Source organism: Ciconia boyciana, chromosome 11, assembly GCF_034638445.1.
Source record: "Ciconia boyciana chromosome 11, ASM3463844v1, whole genome shotgun sequence".
Lineage (NCBI taxonomy): Eukaryota > Metazoa > Chordata > Aves > Ciconiiformes > Ciconiidae > Ciconia > Ciconia boyciana.
The window spans coordinates 13,067,145-13,080,715 of NC_132944.1; the positions used below are offsets into that span (position 1 = coordinate 13,067,145).

At 37.2% G+C, this 13,571-nt stretch overlaps 1 protein-coding gene across 1 annotated transcript in view; it reads left to right on the forward strand.

The window, feature by feature from the left end:
• SHQ1 (SHQ1, H/ACA ribonucleoprotein assembly factor) overlaps positions 1 to 13,571 on the forward strand; it is a 57,363-nt gene that overhangs the window by 15,703 nt on the left and 28,089 nt on the right. The window contains exons 8-10 of the mRNA XM_072876459.1: positions 5,015 to 5,169; positions 7,016 to 7,069; positions 10,283 to 10,406. Coding sequence (XP_072732560.1) covers positions 5,015 to 5,169; positions 7,016 to 7,069; positions 10,283 to 10,406 — 333 coding nt within the window. The remainder of the gene's footprint in view (positions 1 to 5,014; positions 5,170 to 7,015; positions 7,070 to 10,282; positions 10,407 to 13,571) is intronic.

Consider the following 13,571-nt stretch of genomic DNA (forward strand, 5'->3'; position numbering starts at 1 on the left):
AGACTTGTTAGCTATTGATTTTAATCAGTAGCAAACTTTATTCCTGACCAGTCTGCTCTCTGCTGACTAATCTCCTCCTTTGTCTGGTGTTGCTGATTCCTTAACTTACAGGGACAGAAGTACACATTTAAAAACCTTAATATTGTAGCATAATATTTTAGTTAACGTTAAAAAAAAGGGGGTGTGGGCGGGTTCAGTTTTGCTCAGTTATTTTCCTTTGAGATAGCTGTGGAATTCACAACTTGGCTTGACAGGACCATAAGCCAAGGCTCTGCTTTCACCAGAAGGCTGGTCCAGCTGATTATCAGAGGTCCTTCCTGACCTATACTTTTCTGTAATTTTCTGAGTCTGACCACTGAGTCAGCTATCTGTCTAGATAGCACATTTTATCTAAGTGCCTAACACATTTAGAACTGTTAAGTGTCATAGTCGTCTTGAGATATAGATCTTGCTCTGGCTTGATTTAAGTGATGTGATTGGCAGCGTAAAATACCAGTAAGACCGTAACAAAACACCCTCTAGCTGTCACACCTCATCCTCCCCTTTAGACATTAAACTGTACTTCATTGACAGTTGGGTACTGAAGGGCAATTTGAAATATGTTTATTTTAACATGAGGAATTGCTAGTTTAAAATAAGTAAAGGAGATGATTAAAAAGTAAGGGCAATCTCTGTAGTATCATCTAACAGTAACTTTGTATGCGAGATTGATTTGTCTGATTCCTTTAGACATGCGTATATTAATACACAGTTATACTGTGGCTAGGAGAAGCATGATTTTGGCACTGACAAATGTACAAAACATTTTAAAATCAAACTTAAGGAAAACTTGCAAATTTAGTACTTGACAATTAGCAGATGCTGCTTTGCATTAGGTTAATATTATTGTTGTGCAGCTATTGTTAATAAAGCATTGATAATGCAAGTGTACAAAAGTGTACAGGCTTAATATAGCAGAAAATGTAATTATAATTTTACTCGTTCTGTTAATCTTGTACTATGTACCTGTATTTTTGAATTGGGAAAACAAAGTAGGTGGTGTTTTTGATGTGTTAATAATGTGTTTCAGGCCTGGATAATTTATTATTCAAAAACTTTAAGGAATGGATAGATATTTATTTGTAAAATTGAATTATTTTCTCTAGAGAGAGAAATTTTATTTAGAACACCTGGCACTTTGCAGTGAGTTAATGAACATCTTGTAACATTTACCTTTGGGAATTGTCTAGTCTATGTCTTGTTTGCTGTTGTCTAGTAGGCTTTTCTGTGTTTATGGTCCAGTTGTACATGTTATGATGCTTCAGAGATTTTGCATTTTAGAGGAAGAAAACTTTAGCTCGAATGTTTCATGAACTTCACTGGGAGTTTCTTTGCTTTCTACTCAGAAGGGAAGTATGGTGCACACTTATGTGTTCCTCTAGAATGTGGATTTTAGGGAATCTAACAAATACTTGTTAGTAAAACTTTAAAAAGTCAATTTTTTTGCTCTCAGTGTTGGACTGTTTCTTCTCTCTGATGAGAGGTTAATTTTGATCAGCTATAAGACAAAAACAAACTTCAGGTTGTAGTCACTGATTAAGAAGAGTGGATTGTCAGTAGTGGATCCAGTAGTGAACATAATGAGAGTCTGAAGGAGAACAGTTGCACATCTTGTGCACATCTTGACTGCTAACTGTAGCAAGCACATTGAGGTTGGCCTAGAAATATTAAAGTGCTGGCATAACTGTTTAACAGGTATTGTTTAACAGGTATTCTGTGATAGATTCTCACGTGCTTTGAAGGAATTATTTAGCTTCTTTGTAACAAACTTCTTTAATACTGTGATTTTAAGAGGTGATTTTAAGCTTTATGAATCTGATCTGCTGTAGTAGTCTTTGCTAACAAACTTCTGGCTGTTTGCTTTTCAGAATTCCTTTTCCATCTTTAGCTTCAGTTTCACATCTCCTCTTTTGTGCTTCTCTTCAGGGTAAAAGTGCCACTTGCTTATGATTTTACAATAAATTGTGTTGTACTCCAGGAGAGGGTTTTCTAGTGAAAGCTAGCTGAAATTGGAAATGCCTTTTTTCTTTCCAATTGGACCTTCTTCTAACTGTAAACACCCTGTTGTGATACCTCATTAAACCCACCCTACTGTAGCTTACAAAGTGGTTTTATGTTATGTTTTTCAGAAACTAATTTTTTTCAAATGTGCTACAACATTGCACGTATGGTTTTATGGATAATTTTAATATGAATGATAGAGGTGACTCACTGAAGAATCAATGCGATTTAAGAACTTATAAAGAAATTTGCTGATAGAATATAGATACATCACCTATATTTGTGATTTAAGGGGTAATACTGAACTATTGCATTAACAGAAAAACAGAGTTAGAACTGCCATAGTCTTGCTAAATTGTCACTTTGTACCAGATGATAGCAAGTGGAAGAGATTGGCTTTCTCAAGATGATATAAAGGCTGGAATTTCTTTTTGTGGGAGCTTGTAAATAAATGGAGACTGGCTTGACTCCAGAGAAATGTTTAGCTCATCAAGAAGTTTACATAGGAATTTAAATCAAGTATTTCATGGTTATGAAGCTGATAGAAACACTAAAAAAGTTTATAAAGAAGAAACATTAAAAAATGTTTTTCCTAATTCGTAATTTTATGTCTTGAGATGAGGTGTGTGCATATGTACATGCCTTTGGCATCACAAACATTTGTTTCAAAATATGTCATAAAATTAGAAAGCTTGTAGAAAGCTCCTGGGATAAAGACGACTACATGTCTTATAGACGGATTGTATCCCTGAGAATGTGGATTGTGTAAAATTATGATGAGCAATGTTTGAGGAGAAACATCTGTAAGCACACTTGCAATCATCATCCTTATGAAAGAGAAATGGGCAAAGGGTGTAAAAATGAACTTGGTTTACTAGGAGTTGTAACCTTTTCTTTCTGTAACCCGTGCTGTAACACCCCCACCCTTCCCGCCGGGGATTTAGCTGCCTGTGTCCCAAAGGTCCAGGGCTCTGGATTATGGGTTATGCCCAGCTGCATGACCTTGGCTCACGCTGCTGAGGGAGCTGTGAGAAAGTCTGCAGAAAAATAAGAATAGTAAAATTGCAGGTAGGATTGTTGAGACAGGATCATTAGTAGCTCAAGGATTCCAGAGGTCAGTACCAATGTGGAAGATACAAAATCCTAAACTGGAAAAACAGGGAATCGGGTTGGGGCAGGAATTGTTGGGTTATCAGGTCAAGTTGTTAGTGCTGATGAAGCTAGCGGAAGATGGTGGCTCAGCAATATTCAAGAATCTGTCTTGGGGAGCCACAAAGGCTGACCCTTCCCAGCTGCCTGCCTGGCTAGCAAGGACTCTTCAGGTGCTTTATCAGGGGTGATGAACTTATTAATGCTTAGCCAGTATCACATCCTCACCTTAGTGATTAAACCATTAATTGTTTTACATTTTTAAGTTCGTACATCTTGCCTACAGCTTTTCTCTGCCCCCAGTTAAGTATGCCAGAACATAGTGACTCAAAAAAGGGGTGGTAAAAGAGTAATTCAAGAGCAATTTTGATATTAATTGTAAGGTTTTGGTTTTGGTCCCCCTACCCCTGCTAGAATAAATAATTAAAATTAAATGAGTTAAGGAGTACATCATGTATCTACCCCTGGCACTTAGGGTTTATTTTGAAAGTGTAACAAGAGTGTTGCATTAGGCTTGTTCCTGTCCTCAGAGAAATCTCCTTCAGTGAGTGGTATTTTTAAACTCGGGCTGGTTCCAGTGATAGTGGTGCTTGAACAAATTGTGGAGTGGGACTTCCTCAATGCAACAAAGCATCAGCTGTCAAGCTAGTAACACTTCTTTCGCCTGTCAAGTTACCTTGTGCCTGTAACTTTCTTCTGTAGTGTGGCCAAAATGTGCTTACTACGTCTATCCTATTCAGTAAATCGGAGCCTGTTGACATGGAATGCCTGCGTTCCATGCAGCCTGAATGAAAATCTCCTAGCTCTGGCTTCTGGCTCTTTTAATTGTACTAAATGGCTTCTTGATTTACTTTGAGTTTGTACAGAGATGGCTTCTAGTTAGTTATCTACTTAATCTCTACTGTTATTTCAAGGCAATTCTGCTATCCTTTCTGAAGTGTTTTAAGTACTCTTCAGAAGGGTTACCATTCAATATTCGATCTTAGCTATCCACAACTATACCACTGTTTCCTAGAGAAATACTTTGATGCATTGTCACAGCATGCCTGCTATGTTGTTGTTGTCTTCCTTATGCATCCCAAAGAGAAAGTACTGGGTAAGAAGATTCTTTGGGTTGGCTTAGTATAGCCATTCTTACCTAAATGACGTGCACTAAAGATAAGCAAAATATGATGGTCACTGATGGTGGATACCATAGCTCTTGGGAAGGAGATGCAGCTTTTATACCAACATTGGTGGGGATAGGATTTTGCTCTTTCTTTGATCTTCCTCAGATACTGGAAGGATGTTATCAGACAGCATAAACGAAGCTCCTAAATCATGCCTACATCACCAGTCGAAATTGATGGGGCTTGGAAATACAGAATTGTATCTTTCCTTTATTTTCCTTCCTTATTTCTTTAGTTCTTACCCTTTTCTACATTAAGAAAATATATTTGGTTTTGTTATTGTGTTTTCTTATTTTTATCCCATACAACGTGGACTTAAGAAACCTGAATTTACTCAGATCCTGATTGTGCATTTATCTCTAGAAGATACCCAGGCATCCACAGAAATCCTTGGCACTTTCAGAGGGGTTCAGAATTGCCAGTGTGTACGTGCAGTACATTGCAGGGCTGGAACTTGACTTTGAAAGGAATATATCAAAGTTTAATAAAAGTTAAAAGTGAAAGTAAGAATGATTTAGGCTTTTGCTTGAGTGATGAGTGACTTGTGATTAGTTACACACTTCTTTTTAAAGAGACTGCTGAAGTAGTATTATCATCTATTAAAACGAATGTGCCAGCTTTAAATTCACAATCAATTATCCTTTTACTTTTTATAGTTGTCTTCTCTGAGGAAGAGAGAGAGCAGCTGAGAAAGTTCACAAATAAATCTTATCTTCTGGATAAAAGAAGCCGTCATCATGTATATCTTGGTTTAATTGATATCCTTCTGGCGTATTGCTATGAAATCTGTGTCAATGAAGGAGACAAGAATGTAAGTTAGAAATAAATAAATTTAGTATGTTTTAGGAACCTAGTGCTGGACCCTGTACTGTCATTTAGGAAACTTACCTTTTAAAGTGAACTTACTTTCAAGCATTAAAAATATATAATTGACTAAGTTAAAATGAAAGACTTTATATCTCTAGATTGAGCTGTTGGGATGCATGTAGGGATTAATATGATTTCTAAATACTTCTGTTCTTCTGGACCAGCGTTTTAGCTGTAGGAGAGAAGTGGAGTTGCAGGAGACTCCAGACAATTCTGTTTTTCTGATTCGTTTTGTGTTGTGATGTGTCTTAATTTATGTAAATATAGATTTCACAAAATAATTGTTCTTTTATATTGATGGTTCTTCCTTCTGTTTTTTGGACAGTTCCATAATAGGTTTTTTTGTAATAACACCACTACTGATTTGGATTCTGAAAAAGCATGGGAAATCATTAAGTCTGTAGGACTGAAACTGTGTGTTTAGTGTTTTATATAGGCTACCATTATATGCCTTTAACAAAACTGGGGGTTTTTTAGGATTTTTTTGTGTGGTTTGTGTGTTGTGTTTTGTTTTTTTTCCCAAGCTTATGCACTTAGTATGGAAGGTGTATCCTGAGGCATTCTGGAAACTAGAGTGAGGCATTTAAAATTTCTAAAATTGACATACATTTAAAAAAAGAAAAAATCCTAATGCAGAGTTTTCTTTTTCTAGTATTCAAACACTGGAGGGAAGTAGGAAGACGTGTTCCCATTTTCAGGATTCTGGTGTTTGCCCATCTCTTACACAAGTAGCAGCCAGCTTTATTTTGTGTTCTGTATCCTAGGCTTTTACAGGATATAAAGAATTAAGAAAATAGCAGAAGTTTAGAATCGATTCCATGCTGGTCTGTGGATAGCTTGCCTTTTTGAAACGGACATGCTTCCCAGATACAACTTTGTGCCTAGCATCTCCTCTGCTGATATTAACCAATGAGATGTTTTCTCAGTGCTTTTAATCAAAATATTGGAACATATAATCAAAAGCATTCTGTCTTAATCAGACTGAATTGTGGGGCATGGATTTTAGAATGGCAGGCAGAAATGTCCAGACCTGCTTATTCAACAGAATAATCTAGGATGGTTGTTGTATTGTGTGTTAATGTTGCACAAAATTGCAAATACGCAAGGAATACAGTTGTACAATTCTTTATTGATCTCTGCAGTAACTGTATGGTATATGTAGAAAACACACTGTGGGTCTCACCCCACCCCCCCTTTTTTTTTCCTTTTTTCCTTTTTTTCCTTTTTAATAGGAAAACCAAGACATTCAGGCCACACAAATCTTTTTGCTAGAGCCAGGATTATAGATCAAGGTTTCCTGGCTTTTTGCCCTAATCATCCCACTAGACCACGCTACCACACAAATACTATGAATCTGTCACATTTTAAGAATAATGACATCTTACATGTACTGCTGGCTTTAGGACCCTCTCTGAAAGCCAAAAGTCTTGAGCTGTTTTCACGAAACACGGCATTTTAGCTTGAGCTTTCTTGATTCAAGTTTCTGTTGCTTGGTGAAAAGGGACAGAATTCCACTAAAATACTGTTTTTCTGTGATTGTTGTTGTATTTTAAAGGCTTTGTGCATGGCCTAGATACTCCCAATACAGAAACCAATTCAGTTATTTAACATCTGCATTCCAATATAATTTTAATGCTGTCCTGTGGCCATTTCAATGCACATAATATAATTACTGCTTCATATTCACAAAGGTTCTTAAATTACTGCCAGAATGTTATCTTAAATAGTTTGCCAGCAGTCTTGAATTTGAATTAGATAACACTTGTTTTATGGTCTCCTCTTAAAATCAGGTTGAATCATCTTGGAACATCAGGAAACTGAGTGCAACATTGTGCTGGCTGGAGGTAAGTTAAAACTTGTTTTGTATGGTTTGCTGTATTATTTGGTTTTAGTATTGTATGTTGCTTTTGTGGAAAGCTTACTCTTTCAGTCTTGAAGATGAATTAAGCATATGTCCTCTTTTTAATAAATGTTACAAGAAATTGATCGTGACTTCTGGGCTCCCAGCTACTAGTAGCCTCAAGAGGCTGGAGTATGACCTCTTGCCTGTCTGGGTGCTGGCCTTCTTCTGGCCCATTCTGGAAAAGCTAAGGATAGGCACTGTGGAAAAAGCTGCTTATCTACACACTGTCCCTAGCTCCTGGGCTTGATTCACAAGTCCCGGCCTTTATTTAGGAAGTAACTGTTGTTATTTCTCACGGTCTGCAGTATGTGTGTGCAACTCCATGCTTAGGGCAAGAAAACATAGCCTTCTATCTCCTTGATCAGAAGTCGTAGATATTTTCCCGTTTAACTGGCTAAAGCATGTTAAAATAGAAAGGGCATAAAGGGTATAAAAAGCAGGGGATGTAATTTCTTAGTGTTCTTGCGTCCTTTAAGTCCTACCTCAGATACATGTTTTAATAACTTTTGAAGATGGCAGGCCTTAATAAAGCAGCTTATTGTTCACTTCTGGAGGTTTTGACTGCTGAGCCTTTCTTCAGCCTTCCTAGTTCATCGTTCTGCACTTCTAGCTTGCTCCTCTTCTTGGCTGCAAATCAGGTGGCTTCTGGCTTCTCCTCCATTCTGCTGTGTGGCTTCAGAGTACGCTGGAGAGTGGAACTGGGAAGCCCAGAAGTAAATGCAAACCCCCATGATAGAACTCAATCAAGAGGTCATTTTTTTTTTTTCCCCCTCCTATCATGGAGAAGCTGAATTCCATATTCTTGTAGCTAAAAAAACTCAGCTCTGTAGTTGTAGAACTTTTGTGTCTTTAAGGCTTTAATGATTGTGTGATCTTTCAGACATGCACGGAATACTTTTGGTTTCAGGTTTCTTGGAGAGTTAGTTAGTGGACATGTGTTGCTTTACCCACCCCCTTCTTTTCAGCATTTTTGCCACATCCCTATTTATTTAGTTGCTGCTAGCCCTCTGAAACCAACATAGACTAGAGGAAACAAACTGAATTCTATTCTTTGCACTTTCGGATTGTTTACTGAAGGCACACAGGCATGTGTAATTAAGTTGTTATAGACCTGGAAGCGGAAGGGACTTAGCCTGGCCTGTAATCCATTATTTCTTCTGATGGCAGCAAGCTAGAAAGGACTGTCCCGTCCTCATTCCTGAAATTATTGAGCCAAGTCTCAGTTTGCAGGATCAAAAATGAAATTTGACAGGATTTTTGGGTTCAGTCCTTCAAATGTTTCAAGTAGTGGTGAATGTTATATTCAGTAATAACTTGTTATATGACAACTGGTTTTCTAGATCTGTTAGTTTGTTTCCAGTTGAATGTTCTGCAGTAGCAAGTCACAAAGGAGTGCAGTTAAAATGCAGTGATTGCCTTAACTCTTGAATTTTTTTTTAGATCTATTTCCTAACATAGCGAAGGAGTTTTCTGCATGTGCTTATCCTATAATATAGCAGTTCTTGGCGCAGCCTGTGCCAACAGTGTATTTCACACCCAGAAAATTCAGTCTCCTGGCACCAAGCTGTTAATAACTATATCTGTTATACAAACCATGTAGAGGCGGGTGTTTTCATCAATCTGTAAACAAAATTGCCTCAGCTATGGTTTGTTTGAACTGACTGCCATTTTGCTGTGCATGACATGTACACACCTTAGACTCTAAATATTAAATAACAAAACATAAATGATTTAAATGCTTACCAGTGATCCATTAAAATGAAAAATGGGTTGAGGTAGTCATATAATGCAAAAAAGTGCTGGCTGTCAGCAAAATGTTTTTATTAATTTTAATAAATGGAGAGTTCAAGATGAAATAGGTATTTTTATTTGAATTCATAAATGGAATATTTTGTTTTGAAAAGTGAAAGCTGGAAAGGAAATCACACTCCTAAGAAGGTCTTTAATAAGTCATTAATGCCTCTGGCCTGAGTAAATTAGAGGTCTTCCTCACTCGTAAAGGAGGACAATGAGCTGCTTTCCCTAGGCAGATATATTTATCCCTGTCTTGAATATCTATAATTTTCATGAAAGCCAGAGTCATGTACCATTTTTAAAGATCTTATATGTACACATGTATTTTGTTAATATCAAGTGGTTTTAATTTTGCTTTATTCTTAAAGGGCTTTTTATAGCTTCCCCTTAATATATATAATAATGTGGGACAGATGTAATTTACTGCTTTAATCTAAAGAATGGCAAAGTCTTGAGTTAGATGTTTTATTCTAATGTTCTCTACATTCTTTTTTTAATTCAAAACCACTAAAACGTATAGGACTTCTGTTATCCTGCCATGCAAACGAAATGTGCCGTGTCTTGTTTCTATTTAACTTGTTGATTTCCATATCTATTAAAATACAGATTTTTAGATGCATAATATATAAAAATGTGCTTTTTTTCCTATTCTGCTGTGACTTTTTTCCTTAAAGGAAAACAAACTAACCATCGTGGTTTAGCCCCAGCCAGCAGCTAAGCACCACGCAGCTGCTCGCTCACTCCCTCCCCGGTGGGATGGGGGAGAGAATCGGGAGAGCAAAAGTAAGAAAACTTGTGGGTTGAGATAAGAACAGTTTAATAATTGGAACAAAATAATAGTAATAATAATAATGAATTGTAATGAGAAGGAAAACAACAAGAGAGAGAGAGGAACAAAACCCAAGGGAGGGAAAAAGAGAAAAAATTTTTTTAAAAAATTATGCAACCGCTCACCACCCGCTGACCGACGCCCAGCCAGTCCCCGAGCAGCGATCGCTACCCCCTGGCCAACTTCCCCAGTTTATATACTGGGCATGGCATCATATGGTATGGAATAGCCCTTTGGTCAGTTTGGATCAACTATCCTGTCTGTGCCCCCTCCCATTTCTTGGGCACCTGGCAGAGCATGGGGAGCTGAAAAAAGTCCTTGACCAGTGTAAACACCGCTTAGCAACAGCCAAAACATCAGCGTGTTATCAATATTATTCTCACACTAAAATCCAAAGCACCGCACTATACCAGCTACTAGGAAGAAAATTAACTCTATCCCAGCTGAAACCAGGATACAAACAAACGAAAAACTAATTCTTTGTATCGAAAAGCACACAGACTAATTCAGATTTTTCACTGATATACGCAGAGTTTTACCAGCATTCATGATGTCCTGGCATCTTTTGGAAGAAGAGTGCTATGCTATCCCCTACACAGACATTTTGGATTAGTGACACGTGCCTTCAGTGATACAGTCATGATACTACAACTAGGTAAGTTTTTTAGGGATTGGAAGTGATGCCTATATAGCCACATTGTTTGTATGTCTGGTTTTTTTAATAACTTTTGAATCCTTTGGCCAGTTTCACCGAAACTTGATAGGTATTGACATTTCTGGACATCTTGTGGTTTTGTGAAAATGGGGCTGGGGAGAGAAGAGAAGAAAATTAGTGTCCTTACCAGGAAAAAGCCCCTGAAGCAACTCATTAGCCAGCAGATAATAATGCAGTTGTGCTGTAAATTCAGCTGTATTATTCATGCCAGAAATCTACACAGAAGAAATGTTATGAATGTCTCATCCTTAGAAAAATCTTTGATCAGATATTGTATCTTGATAAATCAGGATAGTCCAAGCATGATTTGTAAAGCTTTAGGGAAAAGGTCTTTAAAGTATTTTTCTCTATACTGTGTTTGTCTGTAAAGAGTTTTTTGTGTTGGAAAAGAACATTTTAATTAAACTTTTGTTAAGGTATATTAGATACTATTTTTTTAGACCCTATTCTAAAGGACTCTTAAGTTTTTATTTCAAAGCAGGGTCACTTAGTGTTGAAAGTATATCAGCAGTCCTGTTGTTTTCTGTTGTTCTTTGTGTTCTTTAATTACCTGACTGAAACCCTGTTAAAAAAGATTAGAAGGATTTCTGAGAACTTCCATGATTTGTCTCCATCTAAGGGAAGTTTTTAAAGCATCATCATCTTCAATTGTTCCAACTGTTCTGTTTGATGAAGTTCTGCTCATCATGGTTTCGCAGTTGCAAATCTGGGCAGCTACCCTGCATGATTTACTGTTTGGAAGAACTATTGTTTTAATTTAACCCTTGTCACTGATGTTAAGATTTTGACAGAAAGGAAGCTTACCCTAATGTTGAATTCCTGCTCTCCTTGCCAGGTTCTTTTTCTAGAATTAGATCTTCTGTTGGTTTTGTTTGTTTTGGTTTTTGTTTTTGTTTGTTTGGGTTTTTTTTTTTTTAAACAGAGCCAGTCCATTAATTATTTTCTTTTTTCCTGTTCAAAATAACTGTATTTGACATCTAGCCATCCTAATTCCTAAACCGTTCCATTGTGTGTGCCAGTTTAGTATTGCCATACAGAATCACACATTTGAGGGCAAGGGGTAGTTTTGTGGTTCATATTCAGTGTTACAGTTCTTTGTAGGATCAAGGCAAAATGGTTCAGATGACTCTGTGGTAAGGCCAGTGGTAGTCTGGGAAGAAATCCTGAATTTGTACCAGCATCAAAACTTGTTTTGCATCATTGTTCTTTTAGTACTTACTATATAATTTTTCTGTCTTAGGAGCAGAGGCCAAAATCTCTGACTTGTGTATGTTATCTTAGTTCTCTGTTTGTTATTAGGAAAATAAGACAGTTCTAAGTAAAAGCCAAGTAGAGCTGTTCATAAAAACCAAGCAATGAATACCATGAAAACTATTCTGTTGGAAAAGAAAAAAAATTAAAAAAAAATTCATGTAAAACTGAAGAATAAAAAGCTAACTACACACTACATTTTTGTAGCTTTGTTTTGTTTCACATTCAGGAGTGGAGCTGTCATCATCTTAATGACTGCAAATTATTCTTTTAGCAGCAACATTCTTCTTATATATTCCCTGTTTATCCCAGACAGCTTTCATATAACAGTACAATTTTTCAAACCTATGGTTATTCCAGCTTCGGTTGTGCAGTTGTACACAACCATGTTTATATCTTGGGTTGTTAAAGTTACTTGCAACTGTTCTATTTATTGTGAGTTACTACTTTCAAAAAAAGCATTCAGTGTTAAATTTTTTTTTTTTTTTTTTTGGACAGAAGAGTCACTGAGAAGCAGCACTTCGGTTTATTTTCAATGCTTGCAAGTTGCAGGATTAAAAAAAAAAAAAGAAAAAAAAAGGCAATATTAATCTCTACTACTGCCAAAAACTATTGATCATTCAAAATACCATTTACATTGTAACAGTCGGGTAGTGAAGTTTTAAGGGGAAGATATATGCTGTCCCTCTTCACTTTTCTCCACTGGCTTATGCTGTTGTTCATAATTGTGAAAAAATAAAATTCTGATAACAAAACTGAAATCATACAGCACTGCCAGCCTTTTAGATTTTTGTCTTAAGAGGATAGTACATGAGAGGTAAGCTATTTTGCTTTTCTTTTAATGTTATGATGGAAAATGGTATTGGAGTGAACATCCAGTGATCCAAGAAGATATTTTCAGTAGTTTGGTAAGGGAGGTGGCATCTGCAATAACTGCGTGTCAGGTTTCCTGCTCCATCCTCCTACGTTGGACATGTGGCTGCTATTGCCTCCTTACTCTCTGCTTCCAAAACACAGTGGCCCCAGTAGTGCTTATCGTCATGGTCTCCCTGTGTTGCCTATGATGGTCTTGCTCCAACAGCAAAGTCCCCGTCTTCTCTGGAGGAGTAGCGTGGGTATGCTAACTCATTCCCTACCGGGATGGGAGACAGGCTAGCCTTGTTTTTTTCTGACCTCAGTGATTTGCATAAAAATTATTGCCACAAGCTTTAAAAGAAGTTCAGCTTTATTTAGTTGATGGTTAGAATGGTTTAGAAGCAGTGGAAGAAGTTAAGAAATGCAGCAGGCCTGGCTTCATTCTGTGCATGTCTGTGCTGTGCTGGTTGCCTGGGAAATGGTGCAGGATGGGGCGACTGGCTGCCTCCGCAGAGCTGGCCGTGGATCTTCAGGAGGCTGAAAAGGCACGTGCAAGCCTCAAGAAAAGAGAATGTGCCCATTTCAAGTGGAGTTGTTAGTAGTAGAGAGGAGGACGCTATCTTGGATATGAGCCATGGCAATCTCCAGGTGCTGCCTGGGAAGCAGACACAAATATATTACTTTCTTCATGTGGACATAAATCTATTGGGAGGGGCATTAGCAAATTAGCAAGTGTAGTGATAAAAGTAATGGTGATTAATGTTAACTTCCAAAAGTTCTGGGGTTTGTGAATCAAATTAGTATTTACTATTATGGTTTGTGTATAGTGTGAAAAGTGCTAAGTTTTTTAAATAGCCAACTACCAAAGAATTGGGAAGGATACAAAATGGATGTATTACCTGTCTATAATCAGAAAAGGGGGGATGGGGGTGAAGTGTGTGTCTATATTCTTAAAAGGGTTTGTCGATAATGCTTCTACTGCAAAGGCACGTTTGTTCA